Source organism: Cydia amplana, chromosome 2 (genome assembly GCF_948474715.1).
Source record: "Cydia amplana chromosome 2, ilCydAmpl1.1, whole genome shotgun sequence".
In the NCBI taxonomy this organism is placed as follows: Eukaryota; Metazoa; Arthropoda; class Insecta; order Lepidoptera; family Tortricidae; genus Cydia; species Cydia amplana.
Genome location: NC_086070.1, coordinates 8,121,530 through 8,148,724, shown reverse-complemented (window position 1 = coordinate 8,148,724; position 27,195 = coordinate 8,121,530). Strand labels below are relative to the sequence as shown.

The following is a 27,195-nucleotide window of genomic DNA, read 5'->3' as shown; positions in this document are numbered from 1 at the left end:
TCGCCCGCTTAGCAACTATTGCTGCTGACTGTACATAGGTACAGATTTACTTTTGCATTTACTTATTATAAGTGAGGTTGATCGCAATATTCAGGTCGGGATTGTGTTGTTTATATCCCACAATGAATGGAAACACCTAAGGAGCGACATAATATAGGTTGTCAACAATAATTGCATGTAAAAATACGCGTGTAAATATAACGGGTTAGCACTGATTGAAAGCACGTAATTGTTTCCCGGATTAGCAATGTAATATTTTTGTATCAATTATTTATGTTTCTATTAATTATCCCCCAGTCAATTCGCCACCAAAGGTTTGCTTTGTTGATGTGGTCGTGATCGTACAATCTTAGGCTTAGATTTTTTTCTGTCGGATTTTCGTTTAACTTAAGAGAACAAACAAGTCATTGTGAAAAAATATAATAATTTTGATATTAATGGCATGATCATGAAACTCAAGATTCAAATTATACTTAAACAAAAAAGTGTTGTAGTATGAAATAAATATAAAATATGGAAAATTATCTTTCTTTTAGAACAAAAGTCAACAAAACTTCGACCAAATGCGCTTGTCGCCAAACTCAGTACCGGGAGCAAACCCTAGTCGCGACCCTCTAGCCTCGAAGACAATTTCTCTCATTTTGACGTTCAAACGCGGGACATTTTGTCTCCCATAGTACACTCGTGCTACGATTTTCGAGAGTATCCCGCGTGGAACTGTCAAACGACAAAATTATGTCGCTTTGACATTTGTCCGCGAGACAGCGGGTTGTCGCGCGGCTCTTATGCTACCGATTCGCGAGAGAGCTCTATGTCGCGGCATTTTCTCGCCTGTCGACTGTCGCGCCCATCATGTGCTAGCCGTGCAGTGGCCAAGTTTAATTGAGACCCGATTCCGACGCTCTTCCAAGCGAAGCCAACGGCCGGACATTTGGACGTGGAAACGCTTAATATCTCAAAACTAACCCCATTTATTTACAAACAAGATATATACAGTGTATTACTAAAAGAAATTAAAAACTAGCTTAAATCTAAAATAGGCCCTAGACCCCATTTTATACCTTTTAAAGACGTTTAACCATGCTTGCAATGGTTAAATTCGCGGTAAATGTAAATGACTGACGGCGCCGCCGCCGCCGACAAAATTTTGTCGGCGGCGGCGGCGCGCCGGCGCGGCGCTCATATCTATAGCCAATAGTGTTTTCAAACAATCCAGGTACCGGTTGAAATATATGCACAAAATTTCATCCAAATCGGTTTCATTAAATAAAATTTGGTGATATACCGACAGCAGCGCCACCTACCGGGACCAATAGTTTCTTCAAACAATCCAGGTATCCGTTGGAATATTCCAACGGATACCTGGATTGTTTGAAAAAACTATATAAAATGTATATACATATACACAAAATTTCACCCAAATCGGTTTCAGTAAATCGAATTTGGCTATATACCGATAGCAGCGCCACCTACCGGGTTCATTTGTTTTCCCAACCCTTCAGGAGCCCATTGAAATATACACACAAAATTTGATCCCAATCGTTCCAGCCGTTTAAGAGGAGTAGAGTGACAAACACACGTATTGTAGAATGTATGTATTAAGATATTAAACATTTGACAAATTCCTTAGTAAATACAAATATTATACATTTTATAGAACTACATGAGTATCAAAAAAACTGTTATTTACATTATCTCAATTCAATTTATTACTCCGTTTCCAACTTTTATTTATACCCACTCATTTGGGTAGAAAAGGTAAATACCGGGTAGATTGGGTAAATACCCGATAAATACCCGATATCTACCCCGGGTATTTACCCGCCGCCCATCTCTAGACCCGAGCGATATCTACCGTAAGAGCGTAAGACAGTAATTTTTCCACTTTTAAATGTATTCTAACCTTAATAGCATGGATCGCAGACGTTTCTGCTTGTTAAAAATTAAAAATCAACAATTTAGTCGAGTAGTCGGCGAATTATTCGGGTTGGTCTCGGACTGTCTAGAACACAAAATGACTAGTGTAATATTTTGCCTATGTCCCTTTTAGTCTACATCGCAAACGGTCTAGAACACAAAATGACTACAATTATTTAGACCTTTATTTACCTACATTTCGTCGGTTTATCTTTACGTTAGCGATGTCGACGGAGCCTATTTCTGTGCGGTTTGGCCTTCGGCCATTTGAAGATACCTAACGAACCTAACCTACCTATATGTAGTCATTTTGTGTTCTAGACCGTTTGCGATGTAGACTAAAAGAGATATAGGCAAAATATTACACTAGTCATTTTGTGTTCTAGACAGTCCGAGATCAAAGCCCACTAACTCTTACTAGTCTCGACTAGTTCGAGTAGTTGCTAGTCTTAGTAGTCTTAGTAGTCGTAGTTTGTTAGTTAGTGGTCTACTGGACTACATTTTTGGTGTTCAGACACGTTTAGTAACTAAAATACTCGCCACTTGACTAAATTAACGTAGTCTTTACTTACTTGTAACTCGTTCATCTGTAGCGCGAACGATTTTTGGTCAGTTGACCGATTTTAGTCAACTAAAATACTCGCCACTCGACTAATGTAGTTCGAACTAGGCTATAGTGAAATCTTTTCAAAAAACTGTTTTAAGGCATAGTATGTAGGTACATGTACAGGCATAGGCTATCAGATTTTGGAACGTTCTCCCACTCTCTATCGGGCAAGCGCAGACCAAATTCACATTCAATTCAAGCGCATGCTGCGCAAGCATTTCCTTGACAAACTTTCTTCTTCGTCAACTTTAATTAATGATTCACACTAGCACTAGCTAGGTATAGGTACATGTTGGCCTAAAAATAAGTGCATTCCCGTTGCCAGGGAGGTTTTGGGATTATACTGAGCAACTTTTACTGATAGAACCAACCCCGAAAACGAGTTATTCCCACTAGTTACCACCAAGTCGTTACCGCTGGTAACTACTGGGAAAAATAATTCCCAATAGTTACTAAAAAAAAAAAAATTAAAATTGAATCTGTTTATTTTCAATCAAGAGGTTAGTTGTACAATCAATCTCAGTTACAATCTCTATATTTGGAGATTACACATACTACCAACTCGGTTTGGTGGTACCTACTGAGTAGATACCACTGGAACACGCCATACCTACATCAAAAATCATTTGCGTTTATATTATTATGTGTGCACGACACGTCTGTACATGCGTCATTGTGTGGGTAAGTAAGTCGCTTATAGGGCTGATGAGGGCCTTTCATCCCTTGGTTAACAATCTACTAGTAACACACCTTTGTTTTTATTATGAAATGATGTAAAAAAATACCCCGTTATTTGAAGTCGAGTGTGAAAATTATTATTTCTTGTAAAGATTAATAGAGTCTGTGCGGAAAGAGAAGAGTCGTGAAATGTATGGGCTCCCTTACATTCCACGACTCTTCTGCACAGACTCTATCGACTAGTATGATTCGCCCGGATTATCCTGACTGACCATAATCAAAATTGCATATAAAAGTGCCAAAACGCTGAGCGTGACGTGCCTATTTCTGTAAATTTAATGAATGTATAGAGAATGTATACTTAGTGAACAAAAGCTAGGTACATTTATTAAGTGATTGTTAATAATAAATAATTACAGCATTCGTTTATTTGATTTGATTTCTAATGGTTTAAGTATATTCCTAGCGTTGGTGTGGAAAGAAATGTTTAATTTGGTAGCAAAGGTTTTTTTCTAAGCCTCATGCTCTGAAGTTGAAACCCTCGCAACTTTCAAGATTCCTGTACTTTTAGAACCACGCGCTACGCTCATGGTTCTATTTTTGGAACTTTCACTTACTCGTGTATCAATATTAGCACGAGGATATAAACAAGAACTTTGCCCCTTGTAAAACAATTGCACATTAATGTGCCCAATAGGACGGATAGTTATTGTATATTATTATAAATATTATAACGAGCCTTAACAAAACGATCACGTGTACTTTAGGCATTCTTATTGGAATAATTACCTACATCTATCCATTTTCGGGAAACTTTCTGCTGAAAGGGACGGAGAAAACTACTGCCCCTATTAGCAGCAAGTTAGCAGAAAAGTGTCCGGAGGAAGGTTGTATGTGTAACATGAATTATTATTTTTATTATTATAAGCCTATACAGTGTCCCACTACTGGGCAAAGGCCTCCCCACGATCTCCATCTTATTTGATTAATCACCATGTACTTAAGAGTAGGTATTATAGGTACACAATTACATGCACAATGAAGAGCGGAATTTCTTCTTAGGAAGAATCCTTTGACATGGCGCCTGGCCATTTGTAAGACGTAATTTTCATAGTTAATTGAACCTAACAGATTAACCGTGAAAGGGTAACAGATTAATCATGAAAGGTACTAAATCTTGGCGTAATAAAAATAGTTGTAGCGTAGCGTTTTTTCTTAAAAACGATATCGATACGGTGAAAAATTAAAGCGCCTGAAATTTTGTAATAGCAACGCAAAGTGTAAAATGAGTAAAACTCGGAAACCACAAATAAAATGGCTCAATTTATAATTGAATATTAAAGTACTAAAAAGGTACTAAAATTTGGCTTTTATAGAATTTATCAATCATCGCGGGATCATAGCGTAATAAAATACACCCGCCATTCTGACTGTCAGGTTGGCGGGTGTAACGTTTTCTGGTAATAACTTTAAATACCGTGAGGTACAAATTTTTTTATATGAGGTACCAAATAGTACAAATTAGGTACTAAAATATGGTATGCCTTTTGTTTATTTTTATTTACATACACCCGCCATCCTGACTCTCACGACTGAAGGACACATTTTTATAGGAACAAATTTAATCTAAGCAGAAGTAGGGATCAGTCTCGGGAGTGCCCTACTCGCACGTTTCCCCGGGACGTGAGCACGGGTTAACGATTTTTCACAGAATGTTATTATGTGTCCGATAAAGGGCTTTATCTTAAGACTGTGCCATAGGCGTCAGGTTAACCCTCTTTTTATAAGTCCCATAGTAAGTGTACTGCACTATATATTTAAAACTGTAGTTATAGTCTGTAGTTTCGACATGAAACGTTATTAAAATCACACCGATTTTTTTGTCATGCAAATGTTAGTTAATGTTTTACCAAGCTCTATTACTAGAATTGCTCGTTTAAAGGTACAATATTGCAATTATAATTACATATTGCACGTCAAAATTGATATTAAATAGATAAATTAAGTTACAATTATTGTAATTCTAAATATTAGATTAGATAATAACTCGATTGTAGATCACTTAGATAACACTATCCTTTCAGCTCAGTCCCTAGAAATGTTCCATCCTGTAATAAAGTCTTAAATATAAATAAATACTATAGGATTCTTACACAGATTGACTAAGTCCCACAGTAAGCTCAAGAAGGCTAGTGTTGTGGGTACTCAGACAACGATATATATAATAACATAAATACAAATACTTAAATACATAGAAAATACCCAAGACTCAGGAACAAATATTTGTGCTCATCACACAAATAAATGCTCTTACCGGGATTCGAACGCAGGACCGCGACTTCACAGGCAGGATCACTACCCACTAGGCCAGACCAGTCTTATTTTTAATTAATACATATCTGTTAAGTATATATTAAATCTGACATGTACTAGTGTTTAGGTTCAAATATTATTCTCTAAGGATTGAAAAACTGCGTACCATTGCGCCGCTCGAACAAAATTTCCTTAGAAAACCAATAAATTTTCTGTGAGCTACGCTCGAGTGAGTTTCGGTGTCGCCGAAGTGAGAGCACGCTCGCCATAATATATTGAATTTGAAACGAACAAAGTTTTACGTTCTCCTTGCCGCATGTAAAAAGATTTTCTCCAAATGTTTACAACACAATAATTTTTTCGACATCAAAAACAACGACGATATTAAATTTTACTTTAGCGACATAAGTCTAAACCTTTCCTTCATGCTAAGCGAGGCTCTACGGAAAATCTCAGCCTACGTGTTTATAAGTGAACAAATAAATATATTATGAACCATATATCCATTATGTTGCAATTTAGAACGTCTCATATATTTTCTCATAATAACTATGTACAATGTATGAAATATTATTAACTTTTCTTGTGTTTATGTTTACTTACATTATTATGTTAGACCATAGAGAAAAAAATACATAGAGTGCTCACTCCATACATCAGTTCAGACTATTAATATCAGTGTCTACATCTAGCATCGAGTAGCGGAACTATCAGTACTGCTAATTGACAATAGATGTAGCACCGAACGGAAAGTCTTATCTCAACAGCATAAGACTTTCCGGTCGGTGCTACATCTATTGTCAAGTAGCAGTACTGATAGTTCCGCTACTCAATGCTAGATGCTAATAGTCTTTTTGGTACTAAAACTGATGTATGGAGTGAGCACTCTATGTATTTTTTTCTCTATGGTTAGACTAAAATAGTCAAAACAAACCTCACTTTTGAAAAAAAAAATGTTTACTGATGTACTTATCGTAACTTAATATATATTCTATATTCTGCGGGAAAAAACCACCTATATGCCAATCAAATAACTCCTAACGCAAAACTATAATAATATTTAAGTACCAAGCACGGCTGCCTACAACGACACCACCGCCACCACCGGTCTCATCGCGCGGCCAACGTGGTGTGCGGGCAACGTGAGCCAGTTGCTTACCAGGAGGCCGATTTTTGAATTTCGATCGCTTGATTTCGTCACTCGAAAATCGGTGGAAAACGGCGAAATGTTAATTTTTGAAATACGAGCGATAGAAATTTGGAATCTATTGGTATTGACCACTCGATTTCAATTCTATTAGTAGAATTTAAATGCCTAGTAGTGGAGAAATTATTTAATGAAATACACGAAATCGAGTGGTCGAAATTCAAAAATCGGCCCCCAGGTACTTTATTATACTATTAAATTTGTTCCTAAGTTATGGATTTTGTCTATGTACAGTCAGCAGAAGAAGTTGCTAAGCGGGCGAGGTGTTCATAATGATCTTAACGCGACGTATCATGGTCATTTACATAGATAACAGCCATAACCTAGGAATACATTTAATATTCGTGATAAACACACACAACAAACACACTTTTAATGTACCTATATTTTATAAATTCGTTATGAACTGTTACTTATATTTATTTTGCAACTTTTTTGTTTATATTAATGATGTGTCTTTTATTTTTTGTGTTACACTTCGTGCTGCACATGATCAATATGATCATGGCCTTGACGGAAAACCAGTGATAACCCAGCCAGGCTAGCACCACAGCTAGCACCATGCTGAGTCGGGAAGTTGTGTTACAATACAATACAATACAAATACTCTTTATTGCACACCTCATTACAGATAATACAGGAAGAAGAGGTTAAACAACAGGCGGTCTTATCGCTAAAAAGCGATCTCTTCCAGACAACCTTACGTGTTGTTTCAACTTTTTTGTTACGTGTTGTTTCAATCTTTTATTTTGCCACGAATAAACGCTCTCTATTCTATTCCATTCTAGTCTATTCTAAATAAATGCCCAGATTGGATGCCTGGATTCAAACCCAGAACCTCCTAGGTCACTACCGACTAAGCTAGGAAAGGTCTTTTTTGTCTAATAGGAACTATATTTCCTTATTGTTGTTTCAACGTTATTTTGTTCAACACCGTGCTTATCGGTCGTCGTCAAAATACTTTGTATCAGAAGCGGACTAGCGATTTACCTTCGGTTAATCCGCAAAAAATATTGGCGAAAAGGTGCGAGCGCGCCAGGCTTAATCCTCGACGATTTGCGAAGACGGAAAAAAGGGTTCCCGAAGCTTCAGCGGCCCCCTTCTTATGACCGACCCGTCTTCTATCCTCCTCTTAATTCTGTCCCGCCCAGCATGAAAATCGGAAGTAGCGTTCGAACACTCATTCAAATTTTTACCTTATTTTCGCGCAATACGATTCAAGATCAACTGATTTCCAAATTCACTTACGGTTGTTCTGCACGGTGGGGCAGGATTCGTCTTTCTTGTATTCCGCTACATTAATAAATAGTGTTAGGAGTAAAATCGGTAAAAAATACGTTTTGTCTTTATTGCCGATAATTTTATTATTACAAGCTTTTATTTAACTTGCTCTTTTAGTATGTACCGTCGACTACAAAGAGACTTTTTCACTTTATTGCAATGCAGTAAGGTGAAAAATTGGATACATCTCTTTGTAGTCGACTATTTATGCATAGTTACCATTTATGTTAGTGAGTCAAATCTTGGAAGATAAATTTCTATCAGTAACTTTAGAAAACTACAAATTCGGTAAAGTGGACTTAAAGTTGAAGACCACATAAGTATCAGAGTCGTTCCAGGAGGTGAAGGAACTTGCAATAAAATTTCTTATAGAGTGGACCGAAAACAAAGATTTTCATTTAATTTCGAAAAGAAATCTCAATAGATAATTATGAAGGAAGCTTTTCTCGCTTTCTGTATTTAAAGATTTGTAGGAGTTTATCCGATCACTGCGACTATTGCGGGTAGAGGGCTTAAAAAGTCAAGGTTTAAGTAGGTATTTTATTTACGTGATATAGTTCTACATATGTAATGATATTCGAGGTAATCCGTTTTCATTACTTTTTTATCTGTAATTTTAGCAGTAATCGAAAACAATATTGAATTTTGTACTAGTAAATAAAAAATATATCCTAGTTTGCCAGCTAAAGTATTTTAGGAAAATAATTATGAAATATATTTCATTATTAAAATACACATTTATTACTAAAACAATATCTTAGCAATTTCTAATCACATTGTTCTTAATTTTGTGAAATAAGACGGCCCAAAAGATAATTAATTACACCGTAATTTATCAGCAATCTCGTTAGCACAGGTATCTGTTGATTGGGCGCGAATCGCGTTTGTCTACATTTCAGAGGTCTCTATTAATTATTAAGTTAACGGTAATTATTCAGGCATCTCCCACCTAGGAACATTTCAGCTAGACGTTTGTGTGTAATCTATCTCGAGACCGATCGGCGATCTTACTCATTAATTATTATTTCGCACCAACATTATTAATGAAAGGCTTACAACAATACCCGAGGATGGATCTTGATATCTTATTCGTCTACGGCATCTGATTGATTATGCAGTGACAATGAACAAAAATATTGTTTATGATAACCAGGTACCTAATATTCTATTCAATAATGGCTAAAGAGAGGGTTTAAAGACGCCAGATGCTAAATAACTTTAGCAAAAGAGATGAGACAATGCAACAAAATTGATCGCTGATAGGTAGAATAATTATTCAAAACTAGGGTACCTATCTTAAAACCCTAAAAGCGTTCTGTCCTAGATGGTTAATACGCCCATTGTAAAATCTTATACAAATAAGAAACATGTATGTTATATAGAAATGACATACTTATCTACGATATTCATTTTGAAGGCGTGTGCAAAGCCGAACCCAACACGTAGGGTCCATTTCAACAGTTTCATGAAATATAAAGGATTTAACATTCTGCCTGCCTGTGTCATGGGACGCACGCAGAGGCAGCAACCGCCAGGGTGTAAGTATTACTGAGAGTTCATGAAAGTTTAAATATTGGTTTTAAATAGGAGGTTGTTTGAAAGCTATAGAGCTATCGGCTATCGGAAAAAAACTGAACTAATTTCAATACCAGCGGATGGTGACTCGTAGATTATTATTAAGTATTGAGCACCTTTATTATTACAAAGTTGACATACTAATCTATCAACAGTGACGTTTTCTCAAAATATGTACATCTTCATACAATGCAAAACCTAACTGAAGTCTAATTTAACATTTCTCATTTTAATCTAAAACCATGACATTTTGTAAAATTTTAAAACTAAATGATTTATGACTTTTTTGCACAAATTTTCCTTATGAAATTCATTTTGACTTCCTTAACTTAGTAAAAAAGTCATATTTGTGGCCATGATTCCATTGTGGCCTAAGAGACTCATCGTAATTAACTTTCATTTAAATTAGAGATTATTCTTGGGAAAAAGGGAAGTTTCTCCGCGCTGGTATTTAACGTCGCACCTGCCCGAGGCGTCTTAGCGTGGTATAAATTAATGCGTCGCGAACTCAGCAAAAGTCAATTACACTTTATTAAAACCGTCTCCATTTATATCAATTTGACGCAAACTGTTACAAATACTGGTAATGTTCCGTCATTTCATCCGAGAATGAGGCGGGGCTACGCTTGCGCCGGTGGGTGCTCGGCGTCGGCGTCGGCGGTCGGAACAAAGCGCGGCCCGCTACTCGTACGAGGCAACGCGGTCAGTACCTACGCAGCCGGCAAGCTCGCAGCCTGAGCCGCGGCATCTCTGTCCAGCCGTGAGCGCCCCACGCGATCGTACTTCGCGATCTTCACGCTGAAACACGATTTTGGTTCCTGATCGCCCGATGAATATTTAACTACCCGACTCCCTAGCCCAGCCTACGCTACCAACGAAGATGACAACACTTTGTTGACACACTTTTTCTTGTAAAAGTTTATAAAACCGACTAGGATGTCAATGGGTTAAAGTAAACAAGATGAAGGTTATAAGTTCAATTTCGTGTTCGATGGCGTCGCATGTTTTATTACTGCTCTTAATTGTCGGTACCGCGACATCATCCGACGGTAAGTTATTAGCATAAATGTAGACACCTTTGTTGTAAATCTGAAGACGTAATGGCAAATAAAATACCGTTTTATGAAGCAACGACAACAACAGCTGTTGAATGTTTAATTGCCATTGTTTAAGTTGTTTTTCGTTGGTTTGAGACCTATACAAAAGAAATGCTATTTTATTTGGTTTTTTAAAGGTTCTAATTAGAATAAACTGGTATTATAACGCACATGGGTCGTACGAGGTTAAAACATAAAGAAATGATATCTTTATTTAATCTTACAGGTTACAATTTTTTTAACCCTAGTAAAAAACAAGCGCGCATTGTTGACATAAAATTGCAAGAGGAAGACTGTAGTATTTCTGCTGCGGTTTCAAAATTATTAAGGCGAGGGCCTTTTAAGAATATGTGATTGTGTAAAATGGTTTTACATCTCAACGTTTCTCAATGTATGTACCTACTTAGATATTATCTCAATATATACGAGTATTAGGTACATAAAATATTTAAAAATAATGCCATAGGTACGTATTTGAGGCCTTCATTTGTTTCCCTCAGATACCCGTTAAGTTGAATTAACTTCGCTTGATAAAAAATCTAAATATGTATACATATATATATTTGTACATAAGAGATCATTAGAAAATTGCATCAAAAAAGAGTCTGTTCGGAAAGAGAAGAGTCGTGGAATGTATTGGGCCCCCCATACATTCCACGACTCTCCTCTTTCCACACAGACTCTAAAGCGCACCAGCAATGTCGAGAATATTATTAATATTGCAAGACGTTGTTTTTTTAACCCAAAATCAACTCACCTCGCCCTCAGTGGGTCACACGCTTCTCTCCAATCACTTGGAGGCCAATTTCGACTTACGTTTTGATATCAATACTGATGTATTTTTATTATAACTCACTAGTTTATTTATTTTTAAGATTATATCATTAAAAGGGACCTAACATACAATTTATATTACAAAACAACCTCTTAAAAATCAAGACTGAACTCGGACTAGGCGGTCGTTCCCGAATGAATGGTCCTCACCAACAAATTTTATACCAAGTGTATTTGTGTTTCTTACGGTATGCTATCCTTGTCTAACTCGCTACCTAATTTTAGGCGCTAGAAGAGCGTAACTTTACTAAAATGCGTCCAATTTCACCTCTAAATACGGCAACACCTCATTAACCACTCACTGGTGGCCGACAGTTTACTGGTTTTCGCATCGACCCTTGTGTGGTGGGCCGCCAGTTTACTGCTTTTCGATCCGACCATTAACGGGTTGACCGCCACTTGAAGGGTTGATACTACTGACACTGTGATGTGTGATCTGTGACATAATATGTATACTTATGGAAAACTTACTGGCTATTTACATTCAGGTACAATTTTTGTTGATATAGAAACCTATGTATAATACGAGGGCTGATCCGAATGTTGTTCGCTGCTCCGGCTTTACTCATGCGATTGAAATATGATTTATACCATTGTGAGGGATATTTCAGTACGTAAAGAGGTGACGTCCATTCATATTTAGAAAACGCATAGTTTGTTTTTCTTTTTTTTTTTACTTCGACGTGCCGAAGACTAACCATCAGCCAGGGTGATCAGTGATTGAGACTCCATTATGTGGTATCATTTTATAAACATTATTGGTTTAAAATCATATTAGATTTTTTAGATGCTGTTAATTGCGAATCTCGACCGTTTTATTGCGTATAAATCATTTTGATTGAGTAAACATAATTATGACATAATAGGTGTCAGTAATTACTCATTTCATCAAAAGTAGTAATTTCAGATAGTAATTCAAAATGTGCTTTATCATATAAAATTATTTATCATGTATCTAAAATGGCAAAAGGAACCGAATAATTAGACCCGGGTAAATATAAGTGCGATTTTTAAAGATTTCAATACGAAATTCATTTAATTGTGAAAAAAATGTCGTTTTTTTCTTATTAATTTATAACTCCACACAAAACAGCTTTCAGTTAAAAATATATTATATTAAAAAAACGCATCAGTTCAAAAAAACCATGGACATAAGTATCATTGAAATATCCCTCACAATGGTATATTTGCATATTGCAATCGCATCAGTAGAGCCGGAGCAACTTACTACTTTCGGATCTGCCGTGCAGCCCTCGTATGTACAAATATTTAAAATTCATTCGCGCAGAAGTAATTCAACTTAAATTAGTTCCTAGCTACTATTACATTAAACATATTACACTAGGCGCTCGGTAATCCGGCACTCGTCAATCCGAGCCTTCCAGTAATCCGGCAGTTTACACCGCGGAACGCCGGCTTACAGAGCGGGTGTTGCATTGCGGGTGCCACGTGTTTGTTTTCGTGCTTTTATTACCCAGACGAATCCACTAATTTGGCAGTTCTATCAATCCGGCAGTGGGGGAAATAATCGGGTGCCGGATTACCGAGCGCCTACTGTATGTACGATGTAATAACTACTCACATATTTCTTTATATTCAAATATCTGGGTAACCGAGCTTCGCTCGGAAAACATATAAAAACTCGAAAATGCGCGTTTTCCCAGAGATAAGACCTAGCTAGATCGATTTTTCGCCCCCAAAAACCCCCATATAGCAAATTTCATCGAAATTGTTAGAGCCGTTTCGGAGATCCCCGAAATATATATATAAATAAATATATAAATAAACAAGAATTGCTCGTTTAAAGGTATTAGATAAATTCCTTATAAAACTATAACAAACATTTATTAATATAATAAATAGCCATTTTTTTATTTATTTAAAGCTTTGGAAGGCATTGTTAACTACCGGTGCGGTAACATGAATCATCTTTGCGGTCTTTTTGAGTTTGTGAGGGGCGGTCTTTATAGTTTGTGCGCGTTACGAGTGACCCCTGAATTTCCGTCATCTCGTCTTCTATACAGTTTTAGGTTCTCTCGTACAGTTCAAGGTTCTCCCATACAGTTCTATATTCTAGGCGACCTAAATTTTGTCTACTTGGTCATTATATAATTTATAATCCCATCCTTTAGTGTGAAGGAAGTGTTTGTATATTTTTCGTTTTTACATATTATATAGTGTTAAAAGACACGGGAAACATTTTTCATTAATACAGCTAAATTCGGAATATATTAAAGCAAAATAACCATAAAAGTTTCTAAGAACCGTCATGAAATCATCACTGCTCACCATTCAACACATGAAATCATCACTGCTCGCCATTTTTTGCAGTGATGATGAGTTTGCGATTTGAGTTTATTGTATTTATTTATATTTAGAATACAGATAATAGTTATGTCTGTACCACAATTGTGTGGTACAGTAATTATTTTCTTATAATATATAATTTGTAACTTGTATAAACCAAAGCCTAATTGGCGACGATATGCTCAGTTGTATTAAACTACGTTTTATAATTTTTTTTTGTAATATTACTCCCGATTCAATCGTGTGTATTTTGAAGTGTAATCGCTTTTTGCCAGAACTTCACTCACTTCAGAACTTGAATTTCACTTATTTTCACTTTCACTTCAGCAGTATTTTGTTTGCTGTTCAAGTTCATAATGATTTTCCCATGATGGCGTTGACGAATATTGGTACTAACATTAAAAATACATATATATTATAAACCTTCTTGGTGAAGGAATTATTGCATATTTTTTCAAATGTTTACCTATCTAAAATACAACAACGTGAAAGAAATATAATTTAACTAAAAGAAAAATCGCAAGATAGATGGTGATCATTTAGACACAAGAGACATTTAATTTATAATAAACTGTACGATTCTCAGTAACTTTGATCAAAAGACTAGGTATTTAAAAACAAAAGTTTTTGCTAATTATTAAAAAAGTTACATTAAATACAACGCCAGCGCAGCGTTTCACTGTATTTCGAATACAAAAATTACAATAATATCAACAACAAAACCTTTATAATTATTATTTTTATTATAGTAAGTATTAATTAGTACAAATGCTTCATAAATAAATCTGAAAATACAGCAGCTTAAATGAACGTACTTAAACTACTCTAATTTAATTTTGAATAGCTTCATACTGTAGAAATATTAAAGATTCTTTCCATTGAGCTACAGATAATTCAAAGCGAACAACCGTTTCGATCGAGAGCCGTGAAAACAATTAAAACATCAGACAAAGCTGAGATTTATTATTTAAATGGCATGAGCTCATGCCGCGCCGAACAATTGGCATATTTTTTCACCACGCCTGCTGAAGCGTTGATATCTATAACCCCATTATTCAGCGGATTAGCTTTTTGCTGGATGAGCTGTAGAATATTCAAAAGGGAATTACTGGATTTCGTTGAATCTGTGAGTGTGGCGTAACAATCCACGCTTTTGCGTCTACTTATCGTCTTTTGTCCATTCTTCTTTACATTAATTAGCCGCCTGATTAACTAGGTCTTAAATACGTTTCTGGTAGGTATCGCGTTCACCTGCACCTATATAGACATGTGTCGTTCACGAGTGAGTGATTTAAATAAGCTAAGATATCTTTTGATAGAACTCAGTCACTCTTCAACTCACTGTTGATTTAATTCGCTCAGTCGCTCATCCATCTTCCAACTCAGTGTTCCTTCCACGCTCTTTCGAATGAGCCGGCCGAGCGAGTGAGCGAGTGAGACAATACGAATAGGTTTCGGAGCGGTTCGGAAGAATTCGGAGGGTGTCGGGAAAACACGGCGGGATCGTATTGCGTGATTCGCCATCTTGCTCGCACTTAAGGCTGTGTATCACTGATTGATTGACATTTCCCTCTACTCACTCGTGATATGTCTACAGATCCACTGAGCGAAGTGAGCGAAATGAGCGAAATGAGTGATATATATCACCGCGAGCGAAAGATATGAATCAATCTTTTCAACTCAGTGAAGCGTTTTGCGCATCTCTACATTTATACCTACTAACTACGCCATCTGATTTATAATTTCTGCGTGTTTTCTCTTTTCACACTCCATTTAGATATTTCCTTTACAAAACTCTTGATGCTTGATATATAACATAGCATTTAGCGTGCAATTTATATTGCAATTTAAATTGAGTGCTTAGAGTAACTTGCATCTCTCTTGACCGCAATTCCAAAACAAATTACAGACAGACTCGAGTTGTAGGAACTTTCATCTCACAATTTACCTTGTGTATGATTATTTGTGAGTTGCGGCACTATGCTTCAATTTGTAGCTCGCGCCGGGACCGCCTTTGCAAGGAACTTGGTCCCGCTAGAACGCCGGTTCATTGCGACGCCAATTGCCACATAAACAAGCCTCCCCAACCCGAGTTATGCGGTTGCGATAAAACTTCGTTATTTACTGTTCACACCAATCACACCACACATCATAAAAGCAAGATCTTACTTAAGAAGACCAATTTACGCTATGCGAACTAATTTTATACCAAAGCAAATGAAAAAATCTTAGGTAGGTAGTTCTACAGCTATTTTTGAAAAGGAACGTAAAAGGAAGAAAGGAGAAGAATCTGCATGGAGCTTAGGATTTTTTGTAATATTATCTAGTATGGGTAATCCAAGAGTGATGTCCAAGACAACGACAAAGATACACCAAACAAGTAGAATTATTATTACCTAATTCTTACAAAGGACATAAGTTAGATAAGACTTACAAACTTTTTTAAATCACCACTTAATATATTATGTTGTTACACTGAATCATTACTTTAGACATAGCTAAGTCATGATCTAATAATAAATTAAGATTATAATCCCACGTTAACCATTTCATCCAAAATAATTATCTTCACAGCTTAGCCAAACCTTAATTAAATTACCACATTACGTAATCAAGGCGAAAATAAGGCAGGTAGTTAACCGTCGTTTGCTTTGACATTAGGTAACCAGTTAATGAATTTTAAAATCCAGCTGCTACAATAAGAGTTTGATATTATTCTCTGATTTGGAAAATGAAATTTGCATAGCGTGCTTGTTGGTAGGCCGGCAAACGACAACTTAGAGACACTCACGCCACCGCCGATTGGCGAGCATTGTAAATACGAGTATATCTTGTTGATGCACTACTTTAAAAAGAGTTATCTTATGGTATGAAAGGTTATGTGATATTATTATTTCGAGTGTCACGTGGAAGACGTACCGTAAAATGGGGTGAGTAGGGTCAAAACTGAAATTCAAACCTCGATAACATTTTATTTTACATATGAAAACTGAATGGTGTATATAATAAGTGTTCCGGACGTTTGTATTTTAGTTTTTATTTTATTTTGGGTAGTTCCATTTCATAACTTTGACGATAAAGAGGAAAACCCACCTTACCCTGTAGTGCGCCTCGTATTTGGGGTGAGAGGGGTTTTCATACAAAGGTGATTTTGGAAGATTGTTGGATCGATTTTTTTTTATTATGCGTATTACTATAGCTCCATTTTAAATTGGAATACATTATTTTTGTAGCAGTAGCCTTAAAATCCCTTCTCACCCCCCCTCTCAAACCTTCTCTCCCCATTCATAACCCACCTCTCCCCGCGAAACCTACTCACCCCGTTTTACGGTAAGAAGCTAAATTGTGATTTTTATTTAAGCGTTTTTGGACTGCTTTACATAATTAATACTAAATAAATATATTGTAAGTACATACTTAAATCTGTATTAAAGTAACATTTTTATAAGGCGACTGACTAATGACTATTTGGAACTACTTATTGTACAAAATCCAATAGTCGGTTTCGCCTGGCTGACTTTTGGATTCTAGGCAATTTCAAAAAGGTCTTAAATCCAGAAGTCAGCCAAGGGAGGCTGACCATACATTTTTCAAAGCTTTAGTCAGCCACTTCTTAAATAGCCAGCCTTTTTTTAAATGAAATGTTAGTCGTTTAATGCATTCACTGCCAGCTACCCAGTAAGCGGGTTCTCTGTTCGTAGTCGCTTTTTAGGGTTCCGTAGCCAAATGGCAAAAAACGGAACCCTTATAGATTCGTCATGTCTGTCTGTCTGTCTGTCCGTCTGTCCGTCTGTCTGTCCGTCCGTATGTCACAGCCACTTTTCTCCGAAACTATAAGAACTATACTGTTGAAACTTGGTAAGTAGATGTATTCTGTGAACCGCATTAAGATTTTCAGACAAAAATAGAAAAAAAACAATAAATTTTTGGGGTTCCCCATACTTCGAACTGAAGCTCAAAATTTTTTTTTTCATCAAACCCATACGTGTGGGGTATCTATGGATAGGTCTTCAAAAATGATATTGAGGTTTCTAATATCATTTTTTTCTAAACTGAATAGTTTGCGCGAGAGACACTTCCAAAGTGGTAAAATGTGTGTCCCCCCCCCTGTAACTTCTAAAATAAGAGAATGATAAAACTAAAAAAAATATATGATGTACATTACCATGTAAACTTCCACCGAAAATTGGTTTGAACGAGATCTAGTAAGTAGTTTTTTTTTTAATACGTCATAAATCGCTTAAATACGGAACCCTTCATGGGCGAGTCCGACTCGCACTTGGCCGCTTTTACTACAGACCGCGTTTTTCCCATCTTATCAGCTAATAACCTCGTAGTTAGCGATAAACTGTAAAAAAAAACACAAACTACCTGTACATAAACTATAATCATTGTCAAAAAAAAAAGTTCTACAGGAAGGGAATGGGGTCGGATTTACATAGTAATTTTATGATTATTAAAAAAAAATCTGGTTCATTCGTTTAAATTCGAAGAATTTTGCAGCCGTGAGTAAAATTTTAACGCGCCCTCAGTTCCTCGCTCTAATGAAGCCAATTTTCTGCGCTCGCTCCACCTTGCTTTCCTTTTGAATTTTCTTGCGTATTTTCCTTGTTATCCATCTCCTTTCGCATTTCCATCCAGACAGATTACTCTTGATTTCAAATTCCACCTTCATTGATTCGTACCTACAATGCAAGCGGATACAACAGGATGCACAATTTTAGCAATATTTTGCAAGTTGTTGTAAAGTTGCCAGTAAAAAGTGTGGAATATTTCCTACTTAAGCTTGGGCTAGGATTTCTGCGAAAAGAAATGCAATGATTAATTATTGATAAAAACGAAAACGTTTAACCCCATTCTCACCATCTTAGTTCGAAAAATCCTTTCTTAATGAAATTCTACAATATTTGAAAAAATTCAAGGGCCCCCCATAAACTGTTTAAGTTGTGCGATGTCTCTATACTAACACACTTATCTTGCGAAAATACTACAGTTTGATATTTACACTTACCTTTTGTATTAATTTGTATTCGACGGGACTCTTTATAAACAACCATTTCAATAAAAAGCGGTGCACGAAAAATGCAACTCAACAACTTTAGCCAAAAAAATCCACAATAGTATTTTTTTTTATTTCAATCACCGTAATTCACCTTTATGTTTTTAACAATAATATTGGTACGAGTATTGTACAATTACGTAGCTATCATGTCAAATTTATATTTACCCACATACCCTATACTGAGCATGGCCCGACATGCTTTTGGCCAATTATTAGTTAAATGTAAAGAATAGTCCCCAAGGTACTACACATTATTTTACTCTCATAGTTCCAAATAGCATCATGGATCCCAAACAGCCCCTCTTGACGGCACATCGTTAGTTTATATTTGGTTTGCTTCCCTGCTAAATTGGTTGCTGCTTTTTGTGTACCATCCACACTACTTATTTGGTGTAGAGTCAGCTGCGACGGAAGCGGCATTACGAGTGTCTGCGCGATACAGATATACTCTCTGCGTCTCTATTCAAAATTAACAAGCCGTAGGTTTACGTAGCCGCTACACTCGGGTAGTAGTTTCGCAATAATGGCACGGCATTGTGCCCGAGACTTGACTTATAATCCCGCCATTAGTGTTGAGTCGCTCACTCGTGAGGCACCTCATTTGTACCACTCATTTTGTTAATTTGTCGCAGTACTTCGTACCGCAAAAATGTCCTACTTCACTGCTCTATTCATTTTATTCATTTACTCGCGCGCATCACAAACACCTCTTGCCACACTTCAAATTTCAAAAAACTCTTATCCGTTCAAATTCACTCGCGAGTCTCGCGACCCTCAAAACTCATACACTCCTCACAACTCGCAACAGAGTCCCTGGATTGCGCGAGGCGCTAGGTGCTCGCCTGCTCGCCGACACTCAAAACTCAAATGTCTCAAATGAAGAAACGAGTAATGATCCACACTGTCAACTGCCGAACTACAAACCTTATTGCAACGACAAAAGGTCCACTCGCCGCCTCTCTGTGACATGAACCCCTCAAAATCCTTTCAAAATGAAACAATGAATTAGAAATACCCAAAGAGGGAGTGAGACCGACATGCGACGTACTTCAATATCGCTTCGCGTCACCACCGAAAATACGTTAACAATTAAACACGAAAGACAACAAGCGTAAGCGCTGCAAGCTTACATACATCTTAAAAAAATTGACGCTGTTGGAATTAATGGAATAGTTGACGCCGAAAATATGCTAGTACCTCACCTCATTTGAAGTAAGACATTGTAACACCTCATTTTAGAAAATGAGGTACTCATACAAACTCATTTTAAATTGATGTCCTACCCATCACTACCCGCCATTGTAAGTGTTTCGTATGTCTCTGCGGTGCTTTATTAAATTACTCCTTAAAGCCCCTCATGCTCATCTAATATGCTCACTTTTAAATTAGCTGCATATTATAATGTTACCTACTAACTCTTACCTAATGTTTTTAAAAACATGAGAATAAACTTGTACTTTAAATATTATTTTAAACAGTCAAGTATTATCAAATAATCCACATGTGAGTAGGGTTGCGATCCAACGTTATTTTTAATACCTTGTGACATTGCACTATTATTATTTCGTGATATGACCGCCACATGACGGTAACTTGATACGCGACGGCGGGGTGCGGGCGCCCGGCACCGGGCGTCACGATGGTCGCCGGTGTCATAATTCTCCATATATCCTATGTTACCCATATTTGCAAAGCTTACCCATATTTTTAGACTGTCTACACCACCCGTAGCTTTTCACGCGACATTCTGTGGTGCTTTAATATGTGATTTCCGCACCACAACTCCATTTTTATTGACAGTTGAACTGCAACGCTCGATATAGCGCTCAGTCACGGAGCAAACAAACCTACGTATTAAGTGAATCTGGCGTAGCGTAGGATTTGGCAGTTTCACGTCGTTTTAAAGTATGCACACGAGCACAGGCACGCGCGGATTCCAATCTGCCGGTATGAGGCGTAAACCATAGTCGCCCGCTGACGTGTGCCACGGGTTGTAAAACTTTTATTGCTCTTCTTTTTTCCACTCGACCGATCCTTCACATGTGAATGTACACACGTGCACCCAGTTGACGGATGTTATCATAAGTTTAAAATGAATGTACACACTGCGTCACAAACCATCCTCGAAACTGAGATCGTTAATTCATTATCATAAAAGGTAGGTACATCGCTAATGGGTGCCCCCAGTTGAACTGCTTAAAGGAGTGACTGTTAATTTGCAATTTAAATGCATATATATCGATCTAACTATCAATTTCGTTAAATATAACGTAAGTACATTAACTATTTAGCATGCTCTTTATTGTTATTGGGGCCATTTTCTCTCATTTATTCCCAACTCACATGTGGGGCGAGGACAAAATAGGATAGCGCCCACTAGATTGGTTGTAGCACCAAGCTTCAAAGGTTCTCTTTATAATTTTGGTTCCTGGAGCACTCGGATAATATAAATGAATTTGTCATAATGTGGTCTTAATGCTCAAAAAGTATAATTTCTATTTATCATAACAACTTTTGCAATTTTTTTCACTAATAATTTTATTGGAACAATAATTATAAGTAGGTAGGTATGACAACTTTTTTTAATATTGAATCTTAGTGATGCTTCACAGTGCTAGGTTTTTTTAGGTTAGGTTAGGTTGTTGGTTTTTTACGGGTTCAATAAAATATTTTTTTGTAAACATAAATACATAATCACTCCTACATATACCGTTTGTTCGTTATACAACTGAACGTTAAGCACAATTGGCTTCATGCATGACTTTTTTTTATTGTTTTAAATCATTATTTATATCGTTTCAACACCGGAAAAAATAACAATACTTTTATAAACCTTCCCATTATTTTATTAAAAAATATTTTTAAAATAATAATTTAAAATGTTCAAAAATTTTGAGCGGTTGAAACACTTATAGTTTTTGGCGCGAATTCGACGCGCGTGATTACGTCACGCGGGTCTTTTGCATGCAACTGACGTATGCCCTTTGCTACTCAGATAAGAATGCCATCCTTTTTAGGGTTCCGTACCCAAAGGGTAAAAACGGGACCCTATTACTAAGACTCCGCTGTCCGTCCGTCCGTCCGTCCGTCCGTCTGTCACCAGGCTGTATCTCACGAACCGTGATAGCTAGACAGTTGAAATTTTCACAGATGATGTATTTCTGTTGCCGCTATAACAACAAATACTAAAAACAGAATAAAATAAAGATTTAAGTGGGGCTCCCATACAACAAACGTGATTTTTGACCGAAGTTAAGCAACGTCGGGCGGGGTCAGTACTTGGATGGGTGACCGTTGTTTTGCTTGTTTTTTTTTGCTAGTTTTGCTCTATTTTTTGTTGATGGTGCGGAACCCTCCGTGCGCGATTCCGACTCGCACTTGACCGGTTTTTCACTCTTGGGTGGTCTTAACAATTTGTTGAAACTAGTGACGTCACGTGACGTTTCTACCAATGGTGCGTTTCGTTCACTAGCTTCACGCGGGCAAATTTTTATACTTATTTTAGGCATTTCAATGATAATTTAATAACGGAAATGCATTTGTAACATGAATTATAATGGTAACAAACATCGTAATAAAAAATAATTCGTTCAAATATAATCTTCATGCATGAGGCCTATTGCACATTGATGATTATTAGGGCGAGCGAAGCGAGCCCTATCACTATTCGACAAACTATGCATTCTTGTGGTACACTTTACGGAAAAACTACTGCACTGTTAAGTTTGAGATTTAACGTAGTAAGTTAAATTCATGTCTAGATGTGTTATCAAACATAAAAATATCATTTTATAAACCTAAAAAAATAAAATAATGTAATAACACTTTGTATTACTACTAGCGCCATCTGTTGGCAAAATTATGAATTGACATTCGTGCTAATGTTAACTATTTATTTCTCTAACAGATGGCGTTTGTAGTAAATAAATAAATATTGGACATTCTTATACAAATTGACCAAGCCCCAGAAAAGCTCAAAAAGATTTGTGTTGTGGGTACTCAGACAACGATACTTATGTGGTGTTTTCAATTTCAATAATGTCGATGGCGCTTACGCCATTAACAACGATGAATACAAAAGTGGGTTAACATTTTGGATTCAGACCCACCTCGCTTCGCTTGGTTTGATTCCCAATTTAGCAATTAAGTTTCTGTGAATACCTACTAGAATAATCAATCTTGCTGTATATTCACTGCGGAGGTCAATTCACTCGTATGTTTTGTGACGCTGATGAACTGATCAGTCATGTTGTGTTAGCAAACTTAAATCGGGTATTTTCAGTTCGAGAAACAGTTTTGGCGCCATTCATTTATTACGTAAGACGATTTTGAGGTGAAGGGGGGTCGAACATATCTTATTGAAGTGAAAACTTCTTTAGCGGCGCTGTGCACTTTTTGTGATGGGGAAAATTTTTTACTCGCGAGAGCGTAAGACGTAAGACGTAACCCTCTCTTTCTACCGCGCGGCGAAAATGTATGCCTGAGCCTGCTGTTTCGTTTAGGCGGCGCAGGGCGCTTGCGCGAATGTGCGTGTGTGTCTGTGTTACAGCGTGCTACGCACATCCATAGATGGTGATTGGTGACTGACTGCTGATGGCTCGACCGTCTGTGTACTCGTAAAATTCGTGTATAAGTATGTCGCAGTCGGATCGTATAATCCGCCGTATTACATTACGGCTAGCCGTTTTCAAAAACAGGAGCGTTTTCAAATGCGGCGGTTTAACGATTAGATTGAATGCGGCTGAATGAGAATCCGCCGGAATGTATTCGGCGCCATACGTTCTTCAACACGGCTAGCCGTAATGTAATACAGCGAGTCTTTAGCCGCCGGTTTGACAGTTTTTAGTTCCCATTTTTAATAATCGTGGCGCTGCCTGACATAACAACAACAAACTATGACAAACGCTGGGGTGTCCATCAAATCTGAAGTTCGTCGGACTGTTTCTTTTCAAAAATCATTTCCTTCGCAATTTAACTAGACTTCGCGGGGCTCCTATTTCTGAGCGGTTTGCCCTTCGGGCATCTGAAGCTACCTAACGAACCTAACCTACCTATCTATTGATTTAGTGAGACGTCCGTGAAAACATTACACTTTGGGGAAAAAAGCGTAGGTAGGTTAGGTAGGTTAGGTTCGTTAGGTAGCTTCAGATGCCCGAAGGGCAAACCGCCCAGAAATAGGAGCCCCGCTTGCGGGGCTCCGTCTATTTAAGTTGTGAAGGAAATGTTTTGGAAAAGAAACACATGTAGTGCGGTGGGACCATGGTAAAAATAAATTAAATTGCAAACATTGTCAAACTCCGGTTACGTAGGCGACCGAAAGAACTGGTCACTCTACAATCTAAATAGTTGATACGATGCGGCTAAACGTAGGCCGCCTTATTGAAGAACATATCGCAATGACAATCCGGCTAATCGTCGAACCGCCGCATTTCAAAACGCCCCTGTTTTTGAAAACGTAATGTAAATCGGCGGATTATACGATCTGACTGCGACATATATAGGTAAAGTGTTTAAAATATGGAAATTGAACAAAGTGCATCTATTAATGAAAAAAATGACGAAGAAATAGCGAAAGAAAATGAGTGAGTACTTTATAAATATACTAGATGAAAACCCGGCTTCGCTTGGGTGAAATGTGACTCATAAACTCATAATACATATGTAGGTACAAAATGTAGGTAGATATTTCTGGAGTTATCGGTTCTCAAGGAATATTAAAGGCAAAGGAAGGCATAGATTTGTATAGCATCCTTCATTGTGTTTAATAAATATAGGAAATTAAAACTGCAAAAGTCAAGATGACATCCGGTGTCAGCATAGAAAAAGGGTGTAGATGTAATATTTGTAGTTTTCACTTCTGCCGGTACTCCCGGAGTGCAACCCGTTGTTTTTTTTTTATTTTTTTTTTTCTTACTTGGAGGGTGGGAGTTTTCATAGTTCTTACGTAAGCAAGATCACAAAGATGCGATTTTTTTTAATTTCTATGAAATTATGACGTTAAAAATAATAATAATACTTCTACACTCTAAGTCTATGCTATCAAACACGGTGCAGAGTTAGCTTAAACGAGCTCAAGTACCTTTGTCCTGTTACTATTGCTTGGAACTGCTAAAATTATAAATAAAGTTTAGATCATACAAACTTCAGTGACTTAGGGCCGATACACGACTGCAACTTGTATGTAACTGCAACATATATATCCGACTCGTCATGTGATCACTGGGTAGACCAGTTAAGTACCCAAGATAGCTGATGTTGAACCCTGACAGTACCTAGTGGAGCTCGGGTTTTATACCACAGCACACGCTGTTTTGGTCATGCAACTCGTCTTGATGAGTACTTAGGAAAATAGTACCCAAGATAGAGCTGATGCTGAACCTTGGCTGTACCTAGTGGAACTCAGGTTTGATGCAACATAGACACACGCTGTTGTGGACATCCGACTCGTCATGATGAGCACTTGGGAGACCAGTACCCAAGATAGAGCTGATGCTGAACCCTGGCTGTGCTTATTGGAACTCAGGTTTGGTGCAACGTAGGCACACGCTGTTTTGGTCATCCGACTCGTCTTGATGAGCACTTAGGAGATTAGTACCCAATATAGAGCTGATGCTGAACCCTGGTTGTACCTAGTGGAACTCAGGTTTGGTGCAACGTAGGCACACGCTGTTTTGGTCATCTGACACGTCTTGATGAGCACTTAGAAGAACAGTACCCAAGATAGAGCTGATGCTTAACCCTGGCTGTACCTAGTGGAACTGTGTGTGTGTGTACACACATAAGTGCGGATGTGTGCGCACATAAGTGCGGAGCAGCGTGATTATCGCCAGTAGGTATCCAGACGGGATAGTTTATCGCTCAATTGTGTGGTGTGGACGCAAAAATTAAATTCAAGGACATTGGCTCGCTGACCCAACGTTATGTAGGAAAGCCAGTTAGCTTCCTTACAAAAAGTACTGGGCGACCGTGTAGGATGTAATAAGCGCTTATGAAATTGTAAGTATATTACGTGTGGATGATATTGGCAATTTGATTTTGTCGTCTGGACACGTTTTTAATGGAGAAAGTAAAAGCTGTGACAGACAAGCGTACCGGACAGCAACCGGGGTCCAGTTAGTATATTTCTTTCTTGCTCTTACGTACCCGCCCGATCGAACATGAAACAAGCCTCGGATTGGATCAAAGTCGCGGTCCGGTACGTTTAGGTAGAAAAACTCCGCGAGCCCTTACAAAGCTCTGCTTTTTGCTAGTATACTTACAGTCTGAAATATTGCAAATCGATTTTATACAATGTGAAAATATGTTACTTTTTTGTGTAAATCATTACACACCCAGATACATGGTAACATAACGCCAAAACATTATGCTTAAGCTAATAGCGTATAATATTATTGATATCATAACATATAGATTTCGCAGTTTCGTATCAGATTCCAAACAAACGTGCCGAATTCCAAAACACCCAGTTAGCGCCACGAGAACTATATCGGATGGAGTTAGGGAAACACTGGCAAAGTTTAAGCTACTTGTTTTGTCGTTGACGGTTTCCGAGGATGGAAACACGTATACAAATACAGCAACGGTGAAACTCAATAGCCGGGTAATAAGGCATTGGTGAATGTTCGAGTGATATTTATGCAGTAGCGTTGCGTGGCATCGCCGTGCCGACACGCTGCGGCACCGGCGCCGCACGCCGCGTCACGCCACACCCGTGGTTCGTCGTCGCCACACTCCTTTGTCGCCCACCACTGATTTATAACAGCAATAATAACGCCAACTGTCATCCAGATATTTTTATAACTTTCATACGGTGTTCGTATTCTTATCGCTTTCGCTGCTTGGCAACGTGTATGCTTTGTTACTATTTATTTTATTTTCTATAAGAAACTTATGTGGATATTTTTGAAAATACCTACGTATTTCTGGATATTCATTATAGTAACTATTAAATATTACACAGTAAATAATTGACTGACAATTATATTTATTTTATTTTGATCTCTCTTTGACATTTATATTAATCTTTTGTTATTTAAATAATTTTAATGTTACCTAGTCATTATTTTCTAGTTCCTTAATATTATTTGCATGAAATGTTGTATTTTGATTAATTTATTTATGCAATAATTATGCTTTCAAATATAATTGTGCATGATAAGTAAATATTATAAAACAATCGTACGCCTACAGGCAAAACATAGTGTTCCACAACATGTATATTTTCTAAGACCTAATTATTGTACCTATGTTTTACGAATAAATGATTTATGATTTATGAATAGGTAATGTAACGACTGAATGAAATAACATTTAAATA

At 37.3% G+C, this 27,195-nt stretch overlaps 1 protein-coding gene across 1 annotated transcript in view; it reads left to right on the top strand.

Annotated features, from left to right (window-relative positions):
* The first annotated feature begins 9,838 nt into the window (after positions 1 to 9,838).
* Positions 9,839 to 27,195, top strand: part of LOC134658380 (lachesin-like) — a 44,549-nt gene continuing 27,192 nt past the window's right edge. The window contains exon 1 of the mRNA XM_063514059.1: positions 9,839 to 10,627. Within this exon, the coding sequence (XP_063370129.1) occupies positions 10,540 to 10,627 (88 nt within the window). The 5' untranslated portion in view covers positions 9,839 to 10,539. The remainder of the gene's footprint in view (positions 10,628 to 27,195) is intronic.